The sequence below is a fragment of the Terrapene carolina genome, unplaced genomic scaffold (genome assembly GCF_002925995.2).
Source record: "Terrapene carolina triunguis isolate 2854851 unplaced genomic scaffold, T_m_triunguis-2.0 Scaffold69, whole genome shotgun sequence".
NCBI classification, from domain to species: Eukaryota; Metazoa; Chordata; order Testudines; family Emydidae; genus Terrapene; species Terrapene triunguis.
In genome coordinates this window covers 66,652,050-66,678,386 of record NW_020664420.1, presented here as the reverse complement: position 1 = coordinate 66,678,386, position 26,337 = coordinate 66,652,050, and the positions used below count along the sequence as shown (strand labels likewise).

At 40.4% G+C, this 26,337-nt stretch overlaps 1 protein-coding gene across 1 annotated transcript in view; it reads right to left on the bottom strand.

Annotated features, from left to right (window-relative positions):
- The window catches only part of HSD17B4 (hydroxysteroid 17-beta dehydrogenase 4), a 114,681-nt gene that overhangs the window by 39,389 nt on the left and 48,955 nt on the right, over nucleotides 1–26,337 (bottom strand). Inside the window, exons 15-17 of the mRNA XM_024194445.2 lie at nucleotides 21,840–21,911; nucleotides 19,713–19,816; nucleotides 11,857–11,922 (exon numbers count right to left, since the gene is read on the bottom strand). Coding sequence (XP_024050213.1) covers nucleotides 11,857–11,922; nucleotides 19,713–19,816; nucleotides 21,840–21,911 — 242 coding nt within the window. The remainder of the gene's footprint in view (nucleotides 1–11,856; nucleotides 11,923–19,712; nucleotides 19,817–21,839; nucleotides 21,912–26,337) is intronic.

Below are 26,337 nucleotides of genomic sequence, written 5' to 3'. Positions count from 1 at the left end.
GGTATCCCACAGGAAGGAATTCCCAAGTTCGCCTTTCTGGGTTCTCAAAGGGGTTCTGCACTTGGGTGGTGACAGCATCTACCCATTCAAGGTCAAGGAGAAGCTGTAACCTTGGGAGTTTAATACAAGCCTGGAGTGGCCAGTATTAATTTTTAGAATCCTTGCGGGCCCCCACTTCCTACACTCAAAGTGCCAGAGTGGGGAATCAGCCTTGACACACCCAGTAAATGGAGCTAACATAACCTGCAAGGGTGGCATCAGACTCAGAAACCAAGGAGTGAGCCCTCGCATGCAAGGTCTCTGAAGGCAGAGCCAGTGCTGTGCCAGAAGGCGTTGAGGCTGACCTACAGGCTGGGTGGCCCCCACCCGAGGTGCTGACCCAGAAGCCTGAGCCCCACCTCCTGGGGATGAAGCTGGGGTAAGGGCTTGGGCTACAGATCACGCGGGATACCTGGGCTCAGGGCTTCAGCCCCTGGCTCCCGCATGGTGGCTCTCTGCTTCAGCCTTGTAGGGGAACCAGGACTTGGGGCTCCAGGATTCAGCCCTGCAGCTCCCAGCTTTAGCCCCAAGGAGGCAACCAGGTTCATGGCTCCAGGCTTCAGCCCCATAGCGGCGTCTTGCCGCCATGCTCCCATCCGGGAGCGGGGAGGCAGCAGCATGGAGCTTCTCACCTCCAGCGGGGAGATCCACACATGGAGTCCAGTCAGCAGCCATGCTTCTGGCAGGAAGCCAGGACCCTGTGGGACAGTGGCAGCCTGGCTTGGAGTGAAGACCCGGCAGCAATGACAGCCAACAGCCGATGTAAGGAACGCCGTGTCTATATAGACACTGTGTGGCCCTAACTACATCAACATAAGCCTTACACCTCTCGTTGAAGTGGATTTATTATGTCGGCATAGCAGGGGAGTTACGCTGATGGGAGGGGCATTTCAGTGAGTACACTGCCACTATTTTGTCTATGACAGCTGACTTTTGTTGACAAAACTGTGTAGTGTAGACAAGGCCTAATAGTCTAAGGTACAAACACACAACTGTCAAGTCTTAACTACTGCACTAAGCTCTACAAACGAATGCTCTGCAAATGGGAAGGCAGGACTAACTTGATGCGGGGACAGGAGAGGAGAATTTGGACCACGTTATCCATAAGAAGCTGGTATATTTGGTTCTGTGAGATGAGTAAAGTCAAGCTGTGTGGGAAGTTGATGGCACCCCTTATTGCCAGGAAGTAGAGAGGAGCAATGTGAAAAGCAGATTAGCTAAAACAATGGGTGTCTTTGTTAGGAGTAATCTGTGGCCTTGATGCCATTGCGATCAAAGATAGATGGCAGTCATTTTGAAAGCGAGCAGCATGTGGCCTCGGTCCCATTAACAACAGTAGGAGATTACAGCCATTTTGAAAAAGAGCAGTGCTTCATGGAATTTTCTGAAGTAGAAATTATTCTCCATTACAAAAGAAGCTGAAGAATAGCAGCAAAAAATTACCCGTAATCCTAAAATGTTCACGTGTGGCCTGAGTAAAAGAATTCAGTGAGTTATAACTAAATGGGAAGTTTCAGTATCTTTGCTATTCTGCTACTTTGCTGCTAAATTTCTTGAAGGACCTATTTTTAATTACTTATAAATCAAACTAATTAACAGATTTACTTGTAAATTGTTGGAAAATTCATTATATACTCAAAAAATAATTTTGGGGAGCATATATTTTATTTTTCATACATAACAAGGACATTAAATGCCTGCTTTAAGCGCAAAACGTGACTCAAACCTAGCTATGTAGCTGCAACCAGTATCTTTATATGAAGTGGTGCTTGAGTTGAGGACAAAAGTGGAAGAGAATTTTTATAATCCACACTTTAAAAAAAAAAAATGCAACTAAAGACAAAACATGACATGCTTACTTCTTATAAAAACTACCAAGTAGTGTTTAGAAATAACTAGGTTCAGAACATTAAATGCAATCAATACATTTGATCAAAAATCAAAAGCATTAAAGTGTTTTACCTTTCTTCAACATTCATCTTAATAGAAATGTTCTCAGTTACAAAAGCATAAGACGTAACTGGATAAAACAGAGTTCAGGTTTAATGCAGCCAAGTTAGACCTGTCAACAATTTCTTTTCACTGAAAGCAGTCTTTTGTATTATTTCATTATATGAATAGTATTCCAAAACAAAAGCAGATTTAAAAAAAAAAAAACCCAAACCTTGTTATCTTCTCTTTCTACATCCCGACAATGATGACAGCATTTCCTGAAGTCTTCAGTGATAACATAAAAAAAGTGATCCATCCTTGGAGTTTGACAAGAGTCAATTGATTAGGGGTATTAGACTGAAGTCAGTCATAACATGGTTAGATTGTTCTCCAATTAATAATAAACTGTCAAGTCTCATTTCCTAACAATTTAGGAGTTCTGCCAGATCACAAAAGGAAAGGCGATATTCAACCTGTCCGTGCCAATTTTTCAATCTTGCCTGCATACTACAATAAAGGTCACTGGTAAAGCTAACAGAAAAGGAAGCCAGCTATCCATTTATACATTCTCCCTTCTGTCTGAGAGGGTGTAACTTTTTCTTTGCCTAAAAATACGCATGCCAAAAATCACAGTTTCGCTAATGAATAGCAGCAGTCAAACATCCTCATGCAGGAAAAAAGCTGATTGCTAGAACAAGGCTCTGGATCTATATATTTCCAAGTGTTGTGTTCTGCCACAAAGGTACTACAGAGCTCTCTCTTACCCATGCCACCAAATGTTTCTAGATCAACTAATAGATCCGATATAGGCTCTGATCTAGAGAAGTCCTTAAGTACATGCTTAAGTGCCTAGCTGAATAGGGATGGGCTTAAGCATATGCTTAAATTTAAGCACATCTATTTAAGTACTTTGCTGAACCAGGGCCTTAAGCATTCAAAATTATGTTAATCACCTATTTTTGCAAGGTAGGTAATGGGAGGGAGGAATGGGTAGATGATACAAACCAGTACAAATATACTGTACTTTGCAGATAATAAATCTTTCTATTCACCTTAGAGGAGGAGATATATGTGAAACAAGTAGCTTATAACTGGTTTCCAATAGCCAGAATATTTTTGTGAAAATCCAGTGCACAAATTATTCAGTTCTTTGAGGAGATACTCACTATAGGAAATCTCAATCTATACTTAGCCAGATAACATTTACTTTTCAACACTGGCCCCCATGAATGGAATACTATTCCAAGTCTGCCCCACCAAGACACTAAAGCTTTCATTCAAATTTCTCCTTGACTTATTTTTTTTCGTGCCCTTAACAACTATTGTTTAAAAAAATTTTGTAGCACCTAGACATGAATAAGACAAAATGAATTAACTACATGATTTACTGCAGTACCCCAGCTCTTCCTCGCCCCACTCCATCCCTTCTTTCCCATTTATCCCACGATACATCTGTCAGATCTAAAATTAGATTGTAAACCCTTTGGGACTGGCACCAAGTCTGTGAGCTGTGTGGTTTTAGATAACTTTTTGTCACTTAAAAACACTAATACACCTCTACCTCAATATAACGCTGTCCTCGGGAGCCAAAAAATCTTACCGCATTACAGGTGAAACTGCGTTATATCGAACTTGCTTTGATCCGCCAGAGTGCGCAGCCCCGCCCCCCGCAGAGCACTGCTTTACTGCGTTATATCCAAATTTGTGTTATATTGGGTCGCGTTATATCAGGGTAGAGGTGTAACACCACCACCACAAGCAACATACAAAAATTCTTCTCTACTAGAACCTCAGTTAAACAGAAAAGCTAACCTAGGTTTATAACCTTTACTAAAAGTGGCATAAATATTTGTACATACTTTGATAATACACACTGAATACGTGAAGGGGAGGATGGGTGGGGATGAAAGAGGTCTGTATGTAAATAAAATGGCCAGTAGCACAATATGTTCTTCCCCCATTCACCATCTTATAATACAGAACAAATGCTAATGTATTCCAAATTCACAATCATCTTTATGCCTCCGAACTCAGAAAATTATATTTCTAGCTGCCCAGCAGGGATAAATTAAGGAAATGTAAAAATCTCACATCTTGAAAGTGGCATCATAAAATTTAATAAACTTTCTAAATAATTTGCTATTATTAGATGCTCGCTTACTTCACAATTTCAGGGAATTAACAGTGCAACATTCTCTGACTACTAAAGCCTCCAGACAAATTAAGAAAACATCACAACCTTGCAATGGCCTCACTCCTCTCTGCTCTGCCTGTACTGTCTTCTGTTTTTAAGCAAATCTTCTTGGCATGCTCTCAGAATTTGTGAGCCAACAGCAGCATTTCATTCTCTCCATCATGAAACAAATTATTCATGCTACAAACAACAAGAGTCACCTGCGGCTTCCAGGAGGCTCTCTTATGCTGTCCTCTGAAGTTAGTGTAAAGTTACATGCTTTCAGGGAATGTTGCACAAGGCAGAGAGTCAACATTCGTCTTTTAACCATTTTCCCCCCTCCAAGCACTCTGCTCTTTTCAGAATCTTCTCTTTTATATGGCTGTATCTTCACAACCTCCCAAATGGCGCTACCAACTGTTACATGCCAGCCTCTGAAAAATTCCTTCCACTTTTGCATGCCTTACTGATTTGTTTTATTTAAAATAAAGGAAGGGCTATCAAAGGAATGAAGCGCCATGCAGAAATAATTACTACATATTCTAATTAAAGAAAATACCTTTATTTTTGCATTTTCTTTGGGGATCTAATCACTATTTCATACGAAGAAAGGAGCTCAGGGGAGAGAACAAGAAAACTATTGGTCAGCCTCACAGAGTGCTGCAGAATATCACTTCAAGAGAGGGGAAAATAAGAGGGTATGAAGTTCCCTAGGGTGAGGAAGCAAATATCCCCATTCCCCAAATCCATGGTGGCAGACAGACTCAGCCCTAATGTCCCTGCTATCTTTGGCTGAGTCTCCCTGTGGCTGATCAAAGGGAACCCAGAGAAAGCAGGATTATTTCCTGAAGGACTATCCGCTACCTTATCAGGAGATAAGACCAGTCCCCTTATCAGCGAAGCTGTATAGAGAGTTATTGGTGGGGATCCACGAATGGAAGGGCAGGAAGTAAGAGAGGCAATATTACAGACACACATCCTATTCTGCACAGGCAACAGGAGATCTGTCTGGAGGGAAATACTCGGGCCCCAGTCCCACCACTACATTTACAGGTCTTGTCAGTTTCATCCCTTGAATAATGCAGGTATAGGTACCAGAAGCAAGACAGTTACTCTTTAGGCTCCCAACAAGCTTTAACTCGAGCTGCTAATCTAAGCTAAAAGCTGAGGTGCCATGTCTTCACTTCGCATTTTAACTGGAGTCAGTCAACAGTTAGCTTAACCAAAGTAAGAAGAAACCTTTTTTGTTTTTTTACAATATAAGATATACCCTCTCACCTCCAATTTGCAATTCAGAGTTCCCTGAGCCTCATCTGTTTATAGAAACAATCATAGCAACAACAGTAGCATTTTGAGTCAGAAATAATCATTCTGACACAGCTGTTAAAAATGGGATGAAGTTGGGGGGGAAGAGAGACAAATGGATTAAGAGGCAGAATTTTGTTCTTTTTTTTTTTTTAAATGTACTAGATGTTGGCTTAATATATTATACTTTCTCAATATTTGGAATGCACTTATTTTTCACAGTATATAAAGCAAAAAATGTTTCATTTCCAAGTTCACTGGTCTGTAACAAAACTAGTATTGCACACACATTTTTATCTATCCTGAATTCCACTGTGTTCCTATTTAGATTTAGCACCACCATACTAACCGGGCTTGAAAAATTAACCAGTCACCTACTAGCAAGAGGTATAGCAGTACCAATGACAAAGGAATCAGAGGGGGAACGGGGCCTACAGTGAGGTCCAGGGGCAACGCCCTGGTGATAACTCTTCCCAGCATCCCATGAGCCCACAGAGTTTCGAATATAAAATACTGAAACTGTCACACCAGTTAAGGCTGCTGGTCCATCTAGACCAGTATCTGTTGGCATCAGACAGAGCCCCAATAAGTCCCACTTCAGACCATTCTAGAATAACGCTCTCAGAGGGAAAAATTCTTTATAACCTCTTTCAATATTTGGTTGTGACTCCCCTACTGCAGTGGTTCTCAACCAGGGTATGTATACCCATGGGGGTATGCAGAGCTCCTCCAGTGAGTACATCAACTCATCTAGATATTTGCCTAGTTTTACAACAGGCTACATAAAAGCACTAAAAAACTCAGTATAAACTAAAATTTCATACAGACGACTTGTTTATACATTTCATTGTATAGTATATAGAGTAGAAAGTACAATATTTACATTTCAATTGATTTATTTTATAATTATATGGTAAATATGAGACAATAAGCAATTTTTCAGTAGTAGTATGCTGTGACAGTCTGTATTTTTATGTCTGATTTTGTAAGCAAGTAGTTGTTAAGTGAAGTGTAACTTGGGGGTAACGCAAGACAAATCAGACTCCTGAAAGGGGGTACAGTAGTCTGGAAAGGTTAAGAGCCAGAGCCCTACTGTGTCCATCCTTCAGTGGGATTAGTCCAGCACAGGATGGACAGGCTTTGAAGCCCACAAGTTTTAAGTCTACCATGATAAAGAGTCCTGTGCAGAGAGGTTTATACAGATGAGTCAAAACAGTAGAGTTTGGTCCAGATGGGTTGGATAATTCACAGCTGTTGAATACAGCAGATGGCTCTGAGCTGGTTCTAGAGACTTTGGGAGGTCTTGAAAAAGATAGTCGGAGCTAAGAACTAGCAGGTTCGATACTTGCCAGGTTCTGTCTCACCGTCATGAGTGGTAAGAGGGAGGGTCGTGACCACCCGGCCCTTTATGCCCTTGTTCAGGAGCATGAGGCAGCACAGGGGACATGCACAGCCCTGACAGGTACAGTAACTCCTCACTTAATGTTGTAATTATGTTCCTGAAAAATGTAACTTTAAGCGAAACGATGTTAAGCGAATCCAATTTCCCCATAAGAATTAATGTAAATGGGGCGGGGGGGGGTAGGTTTCAGGGAAATTTAATATTGTACAGAGCAATGATGATTGTGAATGATGATTAAAACAGGGTGACGACCCACATTGGGGCCTGGACCCCAGTTTGAGAACCTCTGCACTAGAAGGTAATATGACATATCCTGTGCCAGTGGGTTTCGTAGTTACTAGCTAGACAGCAAACAAATGCTGAGTCTCAGGAACGACAATTTCAAATCCAGATGCTGGATTTCAAAACAGTTTTCCTCTATTCCCCTAGTATGTCCTCACCCCAGTCTGTGTCCCCCTGCTGCTATACCCATTTCCGTCCCCCTAGCCTGACACAACTCAAAATGCTCTTGTTGCTGTGCCCCTCTGGCTCCCTAGCCTAATCTTGGCCTCTACCTCCATCCTTCCCCAGCCCATCACTGCTATCGATTCAGGCTGCTTGCTCCTCCTCCTCCATGCTGCTTGGATCTGAGAAGGGGGACAGTCTCCCTGTTCACAGTCACTGTGGTCCCTAGCAGCAGAAATTGCATACAAAGTCCTGCTCAGCCCCGGGATGGAGTCTCTGGAGAATTTAGCTGCCAAATTAACAAGCTTTGACTGAACATGCACAAACTATGATTTTTGGATAAATTAGCTGCCAAATTTGGGTCGAATTTCATAAGTAGAGCAACAGACACGTACCTCACCCCAGGGCAATCCCCTGTCAAATTACAAGTTCCTGTTTAAAGCATAGAAGTGCTAAAGCTTCTCAAGAAAACAGCTGTATGATTTTTTTAATATAGTCCAAACAACTGTGTTTGTCCCAAATCTCATTCTGACAAACAGCTTAACTGTTTTTGCTGAAGCTTTCCAAAATTAATTCAGTCTGAAGCAGACACTCGTCTTGGAAAATTTCAACACAAGACTGAAGTTTGGCATAGTTATAAGAAACTGAAAACAGGGTCTTATAATGGGAAGTGTCAGGCAACTTTTAGGCATGCTGAAGCATAAAAATTAGCATGAAAATCTAAATACCCCTGTGACATAAGTATTATCATTTTACAGATAGATAAACTGAAGCACAGAAGAGGTTAAGGGCTTGCCCCCACTAGCTTTGGTGTAGATTCTAATGCCCACCAGCATGTTATGTGCTAGCTGGCCCATGTGGACCCTGCTGGAGGCACTAAAATTTCCATAGTGCATGTTAATGTAGTACTATTTGAAACACAATTACAGTAATGTGCCTTAGGGAACTTTTTGCATGCACCAAAAGTGTCCACATGACCCAGTGAGTGCACAATACACTGGTGTGCACTAGAATTTACACCCCAGACAGCAAGGACTAAGACACTCTGTAAACAAGCCCTTAGTGACTTGCCCAAGTTCTCACAGTGAGCCGGTGGTAGGGCTGAGACTAGAATCAAGGTCCGACTCTCAGTACTGTGCTTTAACCATAAGACTTTTCCACTGCATAGTTAACGGTGTGATATATGATCTTGCTAGGCTGCAAAGTTAGCGATACATTTTACATACTCAAATTTAACTAAAATAGCTCAGCCTACTCATACAGAGCCACCACCAAAATCCAGGAGAATTCCACGGACAGAGAGAGCACCCACAGAATATTCATAGTCAAAACCCAGCATAGAGAACTATAGAGCTCATGCCCAATGTATCTAATACTACTTTTACAAATAGAAAAGAATTCTGCAGCTGATTGATATAATATCAGATATTTTATTGAAGAAATACAAGTGGTTATTTGACACCACATAGTACTTCTACCTCTGCTTGTAGTTGGGTAGATTTCTCACTTAAGTGTGCACCATCAATGACAGTGGAGGAAAAGAGAACAAGTCGCATATAAAAGAGAGAGAAAATTACAACTGCTGAAGATGTGTTCTTTAAAAATCTTTCCCATTTTTATTATCGACCAGCCTCACCTCCAGCTTTGTAAATTCAGAACATTATATCCACTACCAAAGTTAATTAAAAACTCATTCCACTCCACCTGTTTCCCCAGGAGAAAAAGAATCATAGATCATATCTGAAGCAGACACACAACACACATGGTAGTGTTACAAACATCATCTTATTGCGTTACTTAGAAAGCTATGAAGAGCATCATCTGACCAAGTCAATTTTTCTGCATAATTTTCTACTCATTGCTACTTATTTTGTGTAAGTATCTCACCAATGAAAGATGTTTCTAAGATGCTAAAAATACGTTTTGGAGAAGGGTAAAAAGGAGCAAGTCTAACTAGATATGTATCACAGGTTGTGTATTTTAACTGCCTGATTAATCATTTAGTGGAATCTATTTCCATTCAATCATTTAAATTATCAGGTTGACAACTGACAGGACAAGAGTAACTAGATGATACTGCAGGCTCTGTAACTACATTAAGTGTCCCCTATGGGGCTGAAATTGAATGATTCATCTCTTGTTAAACTACTAATAGTCAAACGCTTTCTGGACTTTTTTGATCTTCTGTCAAAAATTCCATTTTATTCAAAGATTTACAGCAGTGAATGCAGTAAACCATTGTTCAGATTACAGATTGAGAGCAGGCCAGAAAAGTCCATGTTTGTCCACTCTAGTGCGTCCATGTTTGTACATATTAATGCAATAGAACAGACAAAAATACTGATACAAAAAATGAGCTCTTTGTGGAATGATTCCCCTGTATAGGGTGTTGTAGGATTCCATTCTGTCATACATTCTGTTCAATATGCACACAAAGAGTAAGATGAGTGGTATTAGCACTCTAACAGCACTCAGTTCCAAGGCTCTCTTTCCCTGGTTTGGAGAGCTAAGTACCATTATATCTGCATCTGCATACAGGTAAAAGTTGCAACCTCTCTCCCTCTTGGACATGGACTTTGCCAAAGTTATTTGTCTCTTTGTTGTCTCGATATAGAACAACCCTTGACGGCTTCTCTATGTTCAATGCCAATTTAGGACCTAATGCAACTCCCACTGAAGATATTCAGAGTCTATTGACTTCAATAAAAGTTTAAATGGGTCCTTGTGAGATGTGCATCTGTTCTGTAATAATTTATGGATATTGTATATCAACCCAGTTATTACAGTGTTTACTGTATGACTATAGTAGGCTAAATCAGCAAGCTTATTGGGAAACAAACGGGAAAGCAAAACAATAGCTTCAACAAACACCTGAGGGCTGTTACAGGGCAATGGGAGAGCAGCTGGCCCTGAAGAGACTGACTCAACTTTATACTGGGGCCACCAAGCTGGTTTTTGATTAGCAGGGCCAAAACATCTGGGAACTGAGAAGAGAAAGGAACTCTGCTGGATAAAAAGCAACACACTCTGTCTAGGGGAAAGGATGTTGTCTGGGAGCTGGAGCGACTGTCACACTGGCTGTGGATTTCTGAAGAAGCTAGGCCTGCCTGCATCACCATCACAGGATGGTGGGGATTTATGTCAGACAGACACGTATGAACTATTTATTGTTCTCAAATCCTTTTTCTCTTAGGTCAGGCTTTGTTCCTACTGTTTCGGTGAAACCATGCTTTGGTTTATGAAGGCTGTTGGGTCACTCTATTCACCACTAGTCACAGACTCCTGACAGGGAATACCAAATTAAGTCAGACAGTTTGGGTATGCATGGTTGAGACACAGGGTACTATAGCTCAGGGCCCAGTCTAGGAGTGGGAGAATAAATCTATTCCACCCCAGAAGAGGTAAGGACATGAGGTCTGACACCTGAGGGGGTGAATTCAGAGACCAGAAAGGGGACACAGAAGCAGCTAGCCCTACAATTGTGACAGCTCTCACTTAACAGGACCCATTACCAGAGTGCTGAATGCCACATCTATTCTTGGAAGACGGAGCTGGCTTGCAGTTGCCTTCAAGGTGTTTATATTAAGCCATACATAGTTTGAATCCTAACTTGCAGAAAATGCCTCCCTCCCTTGGCTCCAACATGATGGCTGAGTAACAAGATCAGCTGGGGTTTTTTTACTAACAGTCCATAACTTTAAACATTTAAAAAAAACAAACAGGTAAAATTTTCAAAAGCACTTAAGTCACTTAAGAGCTTGCTCTCATTTTCAAAAAGTAACTTAAGCACTTAAGAGCCAAAGTTCCATTGGTAGTCAATGAAACTTAGGCTCCGAAAGGGACTAAAATTTGCAATTGAAAATAGTCCTTAGACACTTTTGATATTTTCACCCAGAGCTCTCTTGATGGACTGCTGTTAGCTTCTGAATTTGTTTTATTATCTGTTGACCTTCAAAAAATGATGCAAGACTCATCTATTTATTCAGGCTTTTGCTGTGAGGGAAATGATTGTACTTGAAGTATTAAAAGTGTGGATCTTGGCAGAGGGAAGTGTAATTGGACTGACATTTGTCAAAAAGTTTCACTGTTTTTGTTTTTAATTTCTATATATGCAACCAGAGGTTAAGATGAGCGTATGCTTTATAAAACATTAACAACATTTTGACTGCATCACTCAGCACCACTGTGTTCTGAACCACCAGTGTTACTTTGTTCCATATCTTGTCACGCACAGGCATTGGTACACGTTTTCAAAAATTCCTATTCTAATGAAAATTATTTTTCACAAATACAACATGACATGCTAATCATTTTAGCCTCTTTCCCATTATATAGCATTTTTACATTAGAAAAACTTGATAAGATTATAAGCCTAACAAAAGCAAAGAACATCATACATAAAAGTTTAAATACACAGAGTTATGATATTCCAAAGCAGATCACTTTATAACTTTATTTTAGTGAAAATAGAGAATTTATTAAAAATAAGGAGGGACAGGAGAGATTTCCCCAAGTAAATCTGATAAAGAAACTTTCCTTCCTTGAAAAAGTAAAACTTTACCTGATCAGCTGTAGTGACATCAGAAAGTACAGCATCAGGTGTTCTATTAGGCGGGTTCACTGTTACCTGAATGGAAAGAGTTAGAATATTTAAATGCAAAAAGATCACTCTCCTCTACCCACCCTAAAATCATAATCAGATATGTTTAAAGAGAACTAAAACCAATGATTTCCCAGGGATGGGGGTTAAAACGTATTTAAGGATAAGGAGAAAAAATTTCCAACACGCTCAAAAAAGTTTGCATCAAGATTCTCTTTAAACATACAACATCAATACATTTTTGCCACAAATTTGTCACTGCAAAATAACACTGCTCTTTTAACATTGTACAGTCCAGGGTCTTGCGTCATTTTACGAAAGCCAATAAGAATAACTGATGATCACTCCATTAGGTTTACAAACATCTGCTCTAACAACAATTTTAAGGCAACACACACCAAGCTATAAAGTGATTATTGATCCTAAAGCATCAAATCTGGTTTACACTTATACAGCAGACCATTTTAAAGACATTTTTTCCAAACTAAATTAAAAAAAAAATGAAGCTCAAGAAAGAAGATTATTAGCTTCTCTACAAACTAACACTTTCACGGTTTGATCCAACTTTGAAACCTATCAAAACCAAGGTTAACATTTTGGACCATAAATTGAAGGGGTGTGGGGGAAAAAAGCTATTTAAATACTGCCTTATAACAAGAGCTTAACCAACTTTTGAAAAAGTTCACTATATGAATGACTCTGGACCTTATCTTAGTCTTTCAATGCCTCTGGCTTTTTATTCTTTATCCTCCCAATTACACGCTGCATTTTGAACCCTATCCCTTGAAACAAGGTCCTCTATGGCTTTGTTTTTTTGATTATGTAAATTGTAAACTCAACATGACAGTCTGTCAGACTCCATCTTAAACGGCTGATTTGTATAGAGCGAAAATATCGCAACCGGTTGAAAACTATTCAAGAAGCTGAAATTTATTCTTGAAAACCCACAAAGAGAAAGTATTTACAATGGTAGATATATTTCTGATTTTTACCAATAGCAAGTCAGTTCTACAGTATATCATTGCCTTTATGAGAGGTGCACTAAAGAGAATGAATGCTAGTTTAACCCATTAGATGGTATGAAAATACCGGCTTACTTTCCACAGCAGACACCCTAATTAGTGGTGGTTTGTGTAAATTATCCCAGGAAGGAGTGGGAGATCCACTGAATTAAAGTGCTGGCACAGTAGCATATTATGCAATGTTGTGCCTTGCCTCTATTCAGAAGCCTAGATAAGAAAGTGAGACTCCCACCACTAGGCTAATGGAGAATTAATTGGCAAATACATGAAACATTTGGTGTGGGAAAGAGCAAGACATACTTATTTACCACTGTAAGAAGCACTATGGATTCTGGCTTTGATCCTAAGTCTGCTTATCCCCCAACAGAAGCAGAATATAAGAAAATGCTTTAATAAAAATTGCAAAATACTGAGGAAAAAAAATTGCATTTGAAGTTTGATCTGATGTTCAAATTCTAGTAATACTAGCTACAGTGTACTGAGCCTGTACAGGAACCAATTAAGACAGAGGATTCTTTGCCACCAGAACATCTACAAAATCTCAAATAGCAAAGAGTCTGTGCTGTGGACAGCCTGCTTTATCTGTGCTCTCTTCTCCTATGAACTGATTCAAGTGCCCCTTCACCCCTGGGGAAGAAACAGTGTGATTATGGAGGGGGAAATTCCTCCAATTCATATAGAGCTTTCCACTCCCATGGAAGAGCAAGATCTTGGGACGTAACTTCTGTTTGAGTTTAGGCTGGCACTGCTCCCTAAGGATCTGGGTGTGCTAGAAGAACTTCTCCTGGCTAAAGACTAGTTAACGTAACAATATTAGAACTATTAGCTTCTAACTGAATAAATAGTAATGCCACCACCTAGTGCTTACATGGTCCTTTTCATCCGTAGATCCCAACGTGCTTTACAGGAGCTCAGCATCCTTTTCCCCATTTCACATATGGGGAAACTGACACACAGAGATTAAAGTGACTTGTTTAAGATCACCAGCAGGCTAGTGGCAGAGCCGTGAATATAATCCAGGTCTCCTGACTCCCAGCCAATTGTGCAGTCCACTAGGCTACATAGAATAAGTAGTATTTACTTGCTTTCAGACCTGAGAGGAAAGAGATAAGTTTTGGGTAATTGCTTTTTTGTCCCTGTGACAAAGTGGGACTGTTCTTAATGTTTCCTCTGAATACTGTGTGGGTGCCTCCGTTTCCCCTATGCATTTCTTAAGTCTCCAGTATGCATAAATGGCCGACACCCTGTATCCTGGCAACAAATGTCTGGGGCCCTTCCCCCTGCAAGGGAATAGCTAAAGGTGAACAAAGATCAGGTGACCTCCTGGCCTGGGAAAGAGACAAAGGCCAGAAAGGAGGGGCTGGAGGGGGTTTTCAGTTTGGAGCTGGCTGGGGACGGGGAGTGAGTGCAGACGGGGTTGTCTGGCTCGCTGGGCCCCAGAATGGACCCGGCTGAGGGGTCCCGTTCTCTGGACCTACAAGCTCTGATTTAGACCGTGTTCCTGTCATCTAATAAACCTCTGTTTTACTGGCTGGCTAAGAGTCACGTCTGACTGCGAAGTGGAGGTGCGTGCAGGACCCTCTGGCTTCCCCAGGACCCCACCTGGGCAGACTCGCTGTGGGAAGTGCACGGAGAGGCATATGCTGAATGCTCCAAGGTCAGACCCAGGAAGGTGAAGCCGTGTGAGCTTCTTGCCCTGAAGACAGTCTGCTCCAAGGGAGAGGAGGCTCCCCAAAGTCCTGACTGGCTTTGTGGGGAGCAGTTCCAGAGCATCGCCCGGGGACTCCGTGATAGTCCCAAGAGCTGGCTTCTCTTTCTGTTAATGTGCACATAGGGTCAATGCAGGGTTCATAAGGTGGCATGGGATTAAGTGTTTTCAGTATGCTGTAACACTTATATGTTGCATGAGCCATAGCAAGAGGCTGAGTGCAGGGTAGTGATTGGGACATGAGTGCTAGCTGTTTGAGGCTGTTAGTAGGTCAGTAGGGGCAATTGGAGGAAATGGCAAAGATCATCTCAGCCCCATTTGACAGAGAACTCCTCAGCTGTGTGTCAGAAAAGTTCACAATTCAGGGGTCTTATATTCCCAGCTGCTGATAAACAATCATAACAATGAACGGGGTGACTTTTCTCAGACGGTGTTTGCTCAAAAGTTTGTGATCCCATCTCTTGGGCACAGGCCTTACTAGAATCATCCACGCCTTTGCCAATTCAGAACACTACAATGGAGCTAGTCCTTAAATTAACTCAGAAACTGAAGATGGCACAGGAAGTGGTGGCCAGCTTGATAAACACAGTGCATTTTGCCATGAATACATGATAGCAGTGCTCCAGAATTTGCATGGCCTCTCTGTGGATTTCCATCTGGAGGTAAAGATACCATTTCTGTCTTATTAAGCCCTAACTGGCTTGAGACACACGAAAGACCCCACCGCTCCCACCATTCAACACTGCTTTAGATGAAAGGAGGTGTTCAAGCTCCAGCTCTTTTAATACATGACAGAGGGAGCTGCTCGAAATGTGTTCTGTATGAGGACCCCTAACTTAGAAATTCACTACCATCTCTGGTCCAAAACGGCCTGAAATTTGTGGGCAATCTACCGCCAAGCCTTTCTATTTGGACAAGCCTAATGTTGAGGAAATTAAGTTGTAGATTTGAATTTGGGAGGGATTCATATTTTTTAGGAACTGAAGTGGGAAAGTATATGATTTGGGACTAGATTCTTGTGTGTGGAGAAAGGCTGTTTGATTTGCTATTTCTGTTTGTGTCTTAACATAAAAATACAATTAACTATCACAAGGATACATAGAGTTTGGAATAGGCATTATTTTCATGTTTTATATATGTTAAAAATTAGATAAAATCACTTATCACACTCTAGGTCTAAGCACATACCACACATTACAATCAAACTCTGTGCTAGATATTATAATACTGATTTTAGAGTACTGAGGTACAGTGATTGAAAGATTTGACAAAAATTATAGTAACTCCAGAGGCAGAGTTTAGAACAGAACTCATGAGTCAATCTCTCAGTACTCTTCTATAATCCTGCACATCCTACCTTTATATCTAGATCACCAATAGCTGAGACAAAGTTTAACATTATTGCATTACCAGACATTTTCCTACACATTTTCATATTTGGCAACTTCCCCATATCTTGTAGGACACAGTGTTTGTAGCAAATACATAGCCCTATAAGGAATTAGATAAAAAATTAAAAACCATCCAGGCAATCCAAGTTATATTCTATCCTTTTCTGGATTTCCCTGTATGTTAAAAAGCCTCAAGGAGAAAGGATTTATTTCTTCATTTAGTGAAACTAAGGACAACAATTTATTCATTTGTTGTGACGTAGGAGGATCACATACAAACAAGATTACATCAGTGTGACATTAACAGAGAATAATTTTCTCAATGTTAACATAAGAAAACTAAATACCACCACTACTTTCCTAAACAAGAATCAGTACTATATAATTTTAGTCTATAATTTTTGGCCCAGAAGGTTTTTAATTTATCATCTAATTTCTAGTGGGCCTGTGTTTTTCTTACAAGCACCATGTTAGACAAAAAAGTCCATGAATATTGAGCTGGGCCACTAATACCACCACTACTGACTTTAGTAACAGATCATTTGGGCTGCTGTGTTTACACAGATGGTCTCATTGAACTCAGGTTTATGATGATAAAGTGTTCTGTTAAATTTGTCAAGGAGACGTTGAAGAGTTGTGCCCCTGTGTAAAACAAGCATGATTCATCAATTTTCTGTTTATAAGCATATGATATATTTAGAGAGAGCCTCACCCCACACCTGCCGTGGTTGGGTGTACCTCAAGATTTGAGCTTGAGATTAAGAAATCTGAACACAGTAGATAGAGATGTAAAATCTAAAAATCAAAATCTAAAATCAAAAAGATTTTTTTAGTTGGTCAATTTACTGCTTTTCAAGTTGAACTAATATCTCAGAAAGCAGTCCACATGGGACTATGGATGTACAAGAATAGGCCCTCCATTACGAGCTGAAAATAAATTATCTTCTATGGTGCAGTACCTACAACATGGCAAAGCCCAAATGATTATTATGTATTATTACTTGTCTTACAGTACTGCCTAAAGGCCCCGATCTGGAGAAGAGTCCTATTGTGCTAACTGTCCTTCTTACCATTTACATGCCATGTTTTCCCTCTCATTTAGATGAATAGCTGCTTTATCCATTTGGACTTGCGTTTAGGGCACATATACAATAAACCTCACTGTGCCATTGTATGTCACTTGCCAACTACCTCCCAAGATGCTAGAGTTTCACTCTAGATAATAATCCAGAGAGACAGTAGAGAAAGCCAATATTATTTCTTTTTTCTGCTTCTGAAATCTCACACACATAACTGCATCAGTTTAGAAACAGAGCTACATCTAGAGGTTTTTTCCATGAACAGCATGTTCTGCAAGCCATTTTAAAGAAACAGGAGGAACACCAGTTGTTTGAAAGCTCCTTAGCTGGGAATTTCATTTTTCACTAAATATGCAAACATTAAAAACATTCATAATATACTTACATAAGAAATCAAGCACTGTGGGGCAAAGATCATATGAAGTCAAGATTACATTAATCAAAATCAACATTTATTGTTTTGTATTCCCCTCGCCCACAACTGATTCTGTGTGCATGCTCATGGGTGCATAACTACATTGAAGGCCATTAAAGTCTAGATTTCTGTCATTACAGTTACAAGAAGAGAGATTCAAAATACTTCCTTTAACTAAAAGAATTTGTGTGGTATATGGTACAAAGTATCCACTAAAGGGATAAATCTGTAAAGTCTTAAGCACATGAGTAACAATGGGACTACTCCTATGAGGGTAGTTACTTGTGTGGTGTTACCATCTGCATTCAAAAAATGGCTCAATTTTTTTCCTGTAGAAAAGAAAAGCATTTGAAAGCGGCACATAGGTATATATTCAAGCGCTAGGATGATAAAATGACAAAGCATAAATTTTGCACAGAACATAAAACAACCAGGACCCCTTGATTCAAGGAGATTCAGTATAAACCAGGGATCGGCAACCTTTGGCACGCAGCCTGCCAGGGTAAGCACCCTGGCGAGCCGGGCTGGTTTGTTTACCTGACGTGTAAGCAGGTTCGGCCGATCGCGACTCCCACTCGCTGCGGTTCGCCGCTCCAGGCCAATGGAGGAAGCGGGAAGTGGCGTGGGCTGAGGGATGTGCTGGCCGCCGCTTCCAGCCATCCTCATTGGCCTGGAGCGGCGAACCGCGGCCAGTGGGAGTGGCAATCGGCCGAACCTGCGGACACGGCAGGTAAACAAACTGGCCCGGCCCGCCAGGGTGCTTACCCTGGCAGGCTGCGTGCCAAAGGTTGCCGATAATAATAACATAAAGGAAAGAACAGTGAAAACGCCTCTGGAGGGGTCTAAGTCTCTGTGCTACTTGTAAAAAAAAAAAAAGAGAAAAAATTAGTAGCCAGAAATCCTGCTCTTCAAGTTGGTCTACAGGAGAGGTTGCGCTCTCAGAATCTAATACAAAGAGACTCAAAAAAAAAAAAAGTTCTTTACACTGGATTGACTTTAGATGTTCTGCAAGGCTTTTGCTGCCCTAGATATTAATACAGAGACTTCAGAGATTTCCGAAGAGTTGACAGATCAAAAGGAAAATGAGTAAACAAACAAACATTTTCCTTCAGCTTCTAGCAAAGAACTCTGCACCCCTCCTTCTAGTTATGGAGAACGTAATCAAGTCACATTGAGGGCAACCAAACAAAAGATGTGAGGCAATCACAAAAGTGCTACACAATGCCTAAATTAAGATTGGCCTACATCAGAGGTTCTCAAACCGGGGGGGTCATGGAATGTATTCTGGGGGTGGGTGTGAGAAGCTTTGGGGGGGGGGGAAATCTACTGCACACATTTTACCCATAGCAATGAATAACTAGCAAAGCTGATTCCTTCAGACATATCAGGTGGGGGGGGGGTCTACTTAAATTATGGACAAATCACACATTTTTCAGGGGTTGGTCAAGGCATAAAGAGCAAACTTTGCAGATGTGTTCATACAGTTGCATATTCCATGCCACCCTTACTTCTGCATTGCTGCTGGCAGCAGCACTGCCTTCAGAGCTAGGCGCGCGGTCAGCAGCCATCACTGTCCAGCTGCTCAGCACTGAAAGCAGCGCAGAGGTAAGGGTGGCAATATCGTGAGTCCCCTACAACTGGCTTGTGACCCCTGTTTTGGTGGGACCCCCAGTTGAGAAACGTTGTGCACTGTTGTATAATTTTACCCTATATACTTAAATGGCTCTGTTTGAATCAATGCCTTACTGTTTTTAATGTTTAGTGAGAGTTGCATGTTGATTTTTTATTATTGGTGTATGAACTTGTGTGGCAGGAGGCAGGGGAAGGGGGGCACAATCAAATAAGTTTGAGAACCACTAGCCTACATCATACTCTGAGGTCAACATAACTGTTGCTAGCTTGGCTAGTGAACAGGTGATTCCCTCAGAAGATGACCTACAGCCTAAGTTCACAGACCTCAAAGTAAAGACCAGCTTAGACTGCAACTATGAAACAGTTTCTCGCACTTTAATCAGCCACCTCAACCTGTACTGCTCAGGCAATTCAGTCCTGAAAGACTGTTCAGATTCTGCTTGTGTCTGTCTTCTGCTGTATCATTCCTAAGCTAACTGATCATCCCTAATTTAGATGATAATTATTTTTCTTATATTACATTCAGTGAAAGACAATAGTTATTTCATCTGAAATACATTTAAAATTTACCTTCGCCTTTTCTGATGTTCGTTTTCCACCAAATCCTCCAGCTCCAACAATAAACAGAGAGAACTGATTATAGCACAACAGATCCTTTCCACAGTAGGTATGAACTGGAAGACAATACAAAATGAGAGGTTATATTCTCTTTTTTGAATATTCCTAACAGACCCCTCTCAGAGCCAATGGATATTGAATAGCTTTGTTTTATATATGCCAGTATTCATCTCCACAAGTTAGGGGACAATGTCCTCACTTTTGAATGGCACTGTCATAAATCATTTCCTAACAAGTGAAGATTAATGTCCTGTTTAAAACTACGCTATTATAGATGCTCTTTACACAAAAGTATTAAAATGAAAAAATGAGCTATCAAAATGCTGATGACATACCAAGTGCTAAAAAAATGGTTGACAACACACAAAGTGCTGAAATTAATGTTTATTTCAACATTTCACACATCATTAGCCACTTATTTTAATACTATAGCACTATGCCATAAAATGTGATTTATTAGAAGCCATTAACAATCCTTGGTGAAAAAACACATTCACAACCTCATACACAACAAAGCAGCACTAATATTGTATGTGGAAAAAGCAACCCCAAAGGAAGATTTAATTTAAGGTCACTTGGTTTTCTTTTTGTTAAAGTCACTTTTGATTTTGCTGAACTTGAAGTATTTATAGTTACTGAGGTGAAACAGAAATCTCTCTATTTCCAATTTATTCTCACTTATTATTCCATTAGGACACAGACCAGCATTCATACTTAAACTTATTGCCAGTCGTGCACCACTTCCACTTATACTGGGTGCCTAGTTTCTCCCATAAGCAGCTAACCTTTAATGACCCAGACCAGAACCTTTAGGTTTGTTACAGAAATAGACAGACTGGTTTGGATAAACGTCTAATGGGCCCAAACCTTGGCTTTTCAATCGTTCCTATGTGGAAGTAAAGCATAACTAGGAAGGATTAGGTTGGAGAGCAGCTTTTTGCCAGACTGAGCCATTAACTGGTAAGAAACAGGAAGGACAGAGATCAGGAATTAGTAGTATTATTTGGAGGTTTTGAGGAAACAGTAGGGGGAAAATTTTAAAGGGTTCATTCATACAGCAATCTAAACAGTACACTACCTCAAACAATCTGGTGGTTCATTCCCTATTCGTCTCATTCTAAAACTTGAACTTCCTAACAGTCATATTATACCATAACCATGTCCCCAGAAATCAAGACCCATATATTTTGTGAAAGAAAAATACAAGTTATGGACTTCTTGGGCCCACTAAATTAATGCACGAGCAGAAAAAAAAATTAACAGAGAATACAAACATTTCAGGACATATAACTTAAAGGATGTCCTTTCATAAAATTCAAGTTGGCAGTCAATTTAATTAGATCAGGGGTAGGCAACCTGCGGCACGCGAGCTGATTTTCAGTGGCACTCACATTGCCCGGGTCCTGGCCACCAGTCCGAGGGGCTGTGCATTTTAATTTAATTTTAAATGGAGCTTCTTAAACATTTTAAAAACCTTATTTACTTTACATACAACAACAGTTTAGTTATATATTATAGACTTATAGAAAGAGATCTTCTAAAAACGTTAACATGTATTACTGGCACGCAAAACCTTAAATTAGAGTGAATAAACGAAGACTTGGCACACCGCTTCTGAAAGGTTGCCGACCCCGGAATTAGATGTTGGATTTTACACACACACACACACACACACACACACACACACACACACAAACACACAAACACACACACCTTTTTAAGAAAAACACAGTTCAAGCTAACCAACTTCAGATAAGACTATGTATTAGAAGTAATAGCTTTGTTCTGTTTGTGTATTCAGCACCATCTCTCTCCTCAGGTGGGCAGGAACAATACTGAATCTTCTGTCAATGTTCTCTCAAAAAGGAGTATTCTTAATTTCGGTATCCTATCTATTCCAAAGAACAAGGCAACATGCATATGATTGCAAATTAGTTTACTTCTCAGCAGTCACTGGGCCATGTGGCCAGAACCTAAGAATTTAAACTAATTTTAGGCTGAAAGTTATTGTTAGCATAGGTTAAATTTTGAGACTGTCAGCTTTGATTGTGTCTCTTTAATAAATTACAATATGGTTACCATCTAAGAGAATAAGTGCTCCTGAGCCTTTGTCAAGAATATCAGCAATAGTTGATTCTGAAGTTAACGATCCTGAAAGGAGAGAGAATAGGAAAATACATATGTTGTAGTACAAAGGTCTTAAATTACAATACAACATGAATTTTGCAGGAGTATTTTAGCAAAGCTAATTACAAATATTCCCAGGTTTGTAATACACACAAGTACAGTTTTAGAACATATAAATTAGAAATCATTTATTTCTAATATATTAATACAATGCAGGTGAGGTTTTTGTTTAAAATGTCAGTTAACAGGAACCGGTATATGTTTAGACCCCAATCCTGTAACTGACTCCAGTGTCCACTCAGAGCCCCACTGCGTTTGAGAGGCATCTGCCTGGGTGGAGATAGTTGCCAGTTTGGGGCTTTAAGGCTTACCTAAATGGTGAGTTAGCTCGTGGCAAACCAGGATGTGAATCTACAGTGTACTAATAAACCCTGCTACCTAAAAGTTCCATAGTGCACTTTGACATACTCCTATTTCAAGCAGCAATACATCAAAGTGCACTATTAAACTTAGTGCGCAGTAACAGGGTCCACATGGCAAAGCTAGCACACTGTACATTCACATCCTGGCTTGCTGTGCACTAACTCATCACGTAGACAAGCCATTAGTGTCTACCAGAAGTTAAGGTGCACTCACTTCTGGAATATTTATGAACCTCTCAAGGTTTAGACTGGCTCATTAATTTCACAACAATAACTGTACGAGTGTTGAAGCTTATTCATATATCTTTTCCCAGTAGAACCCTTAGACACAGTCTACCAAAAACAGGATAACTGGCAGGTGTGCCAAGGAAGAGAAACAGGCATATACTGCAAAGGATTATTGTGAGACTTAATATGCCCATTGAAAATCATGCTTCAGTCTGAAAATATTTCACCTCTTATTTTTAACAGTAACGGCTAAAATTATAATTGATAGAAGCAATTTAACTGCTTTTTTCTATTTGTCTTCTTGATGCATTTTGTGTAAAGTTAATGAGAGTATTTGTAATATGGAGAAACAATTTACTTTCCTCTGAGTTTCACACATAAACAGAAAGGGAGGGAAAACAAATTACATTTTGTGAAAGATAAGAAAATTTAATTATAAAACCACAGAAACTGTCAGGTCACTGGGAAGCAAAAGTAGCACCTGAAACCACTGCCAACACCTGTCTCAAAATGAAATAGGTTGCAAGTTGATTGACTGTCCTTTAAGGCAAAGCATGCTGATGAAGCACATATAGATTGTAAATGCCATATAAGTGCAAAATATAGTGAATCAAAAGTAGATACTTCTGAATACACACAAAATATACTGTTTATCTCAGCCCTTACAGCAGGTCCACTTCCCCAAAGCAACTATTTACAAAACTTGAAAAATTAATGGCTCTCTATAGTCTTAAAGTTTTGTACTTCACATTAAATCTCCCACTACTTCTCTTTTATTTGCAAAGAGTCTTCTCCTAGAGAACGTAGACAAGTTGTATCACATATACTAATTATTTGGTGCAGAAAGTGCAGAGTATTTATTTAGCCATTTCTTATGTCCTCTTTCTTTATCCAGAATGCTCACACTACATGTGGACCAATATTGCCTATCATATTCCACTACAACTTGTAATGCTGAATGTCAAATAGCAGGAAAATGTTCGGTTTACTGTCTTCTCATGTCACTGGTACATAAAAATATAATTAAAAGAGCTTCTGAATCCGCGACAACACCCTAACTATCAAGTACTGCAAAAAGCCCTAGTTAAAATGTTTAGCCTTTATCAGGCTAGGGACTTCCTCCCCCCGCAATAAACCCTTTTAACACAATCCATTTTCAATTATTAAACCCAAAATGTTCAAAGAATCGGGCTCTTAACCATCACAAGCTTTCTTATCATTCAAAGTTATAAAATACAAGATTTTAAGCATAACTTGAATATTGAAGCCAAGCTTCTCTCAAACAAGTGTCTCTATGTTCTTATCCTGAATATTTTACACTTTTAGACATCTAGGGAGGCGTGGTGGGGCGGCCGCCCCACGCCCAGAGAGGGTGGGCTGCGGCAGGCCTAGGTGCCTGCGTAGACGCGCAGCCAATCAGAGAAGGGCTTACTGGGAGCCAATCAGAGGACAGATTGGGGCCAGCCAATCAGAGCCCAGCTCAGCCATATAAAAGACTGCTCATAGAGAGAGCAGTCAGTCTGTCCCAGGCCTTCAGAGGGGAAGGTCTGTCTCCAGAGCTGGGAGGCCAGCACCACGGACAGCGCAGTGCAGGCCAGCTTTAGAGACTGGGAGAAGGCCCTACTCCGTAGCCTGCCAGGCGGCAGGTCGGGAAGGAGAAGGCCTAGCACAGAGCAGGGCTGTTGGGGGAAGCGGTCCAGAGGAATAGTCAGAGGAGGAAGGAGAAGGAGGACAGCAAGACTGTCGCCAGAGGGCCTCCGGACTGGGACTCAGAGTAGTGGGCGGGCCTGAGTCCCCCCCCCATTCCCCCTTATTGTTCTATTGGACCATACCCTCAGACATAGGCCGCAGGGAGCGGCCGGCCGAAACTACACCAGATCCTTGACCGTGGGGATCGGACTTGAAGGTGTAAGACTGTGGGTCATCCAACATCCCCCAGAAGGGGGTGTGAATGAACAAGGGGACACTGTCGGAGGAGTGTTCCAGAAGAGGACGTTGTGCGTTGGGAGCAACGTGAGTCCGTAGGCCACTTGAAGGCGACACGACAGGCGGGACGTCACCAGAAGGGGGCGCTCTACCGGATCGAACCAATTCCCCGAGACGACCGGTAGGAGGCGCCACAGTGGTGAGCCCAATCCTGTCACACGAGGCAAATGAAAATTCTTGCATTTCAACAATTAAAAAAACAAACTATTTTTACACACAGGTCTATGCCATAATATGCATTGTGTGTGTATATATCATATGTCATTTTTGTGTGCGTGTACCAGCAAATAGGGCAAATACATTTTTAAAATAGATTTATTTAAGGTCAGGAATGAGGTATTAGGAATTGCCTTCTGAAAGTTCTTAACAAGTTTTCAAACTAACAGCAACTCCGGAGACAATCCAAGAGAGGAATTGGTGGCCAGTATCCTATGCAATATGATATTCTATTTTTTGAGATGTTATTGTTTTAAATCGGTTGACAGATCTGCAAACAACTTAAATATCAGCCTGAACAATATGATCTTATTCACAGAGTCCTGTCAATTAATGGGGAGCATGCCATCTTTCCTGCAAGCAATAAAGAGCCCAGGTGCTTCCTTTCGCTCTCAGAAGCAAAGAACTAGTTTATCCGTGGTTTATTTGGTTTCTTCCCCACTTGCTCCCATCTCTTTCTCTGAAGAATTTCTCAATACCACTTTACAAATAAATTCACATATATTCTGGCAACCAGTACTGGAATTGAAAAAGATACAGTGAAGGGCAACAAAAATGATTAGGGGTATGGAACAGCTTCCATATGGAGAGAGATTAAAAAGACTAGGAATATGAAGGAGGGCTATAAAATCATGAATAGTGTGGAGAAAGTGAATAAGGAAGTGTTATTTACTCCTTCACATAACACAAGTACTATGGGTCACCCAAATAAATGAATAGACAGCATGTTTAAAACAAACAAAAGAAAGTACTTCTTCACACAACACACAGTCAACCTGTGGAACTCTTTGCCAATGATGTTGTGAAGGCCAAAATTAAAACAGGGTTCAAAAAAAAGAACTAGATAAGTTCATGGAGGATAGGTATATCAATGACTATTAGGCAGGATGGGTGGTGATGCAAATCCATGCTCTGAATGTCCCTAGCCTCTATTTGCCAGAAGCTCTGAGTGGACGACAGGGGGTGAGGATCACTTGATGATTGCCTGTTCTGTCATTTCCTCTGAAGCACCTGGCATTGGCTACTGTCGGAACACAGGATATTGGGCAAATGGACCAGTGGTCTAACCCAATATGGTTGTTCTTATCTTTGTACTTAGTGAAGTCTTATAAAACAGAAATATATAATCTCTTTGGACATAGACCCTGATTATCCAATAATACATTTTTCAATGAAAATTTTGAAGGCAAGGGATAAGTGTGTCTTTGTTCACATCTCTATAAGGTCAAAAGCTTCTCGCTCTCACCAACAGAATTTGGTCCAGCTTGTCTTTCTAAAATTAAAAAATACTTTAAGTCTCCCAGACACAGGGATGTAAACAATGTAACAAAGTACAGTTTCTGGAAACATATTCTGACAATTTGTGATATCAACTCCCAGAGGTAATTAATTAAGTCTAATTAATGAGTTGCTCATGAGCTATATATAACACATTGTGAAGGCATACTAATTTATGTTTAGTGAGCAACTGAATATTCTTTTTCAGGCAGCTCAGCAGAAAGCCAATTGTTACCTTGTTTTTACTAAGTACATCACAACAAATATAAACTATAATTGTTAGACAAAAAAAAAAAAAAAAAAAAAAAAAAAAAAAAAAA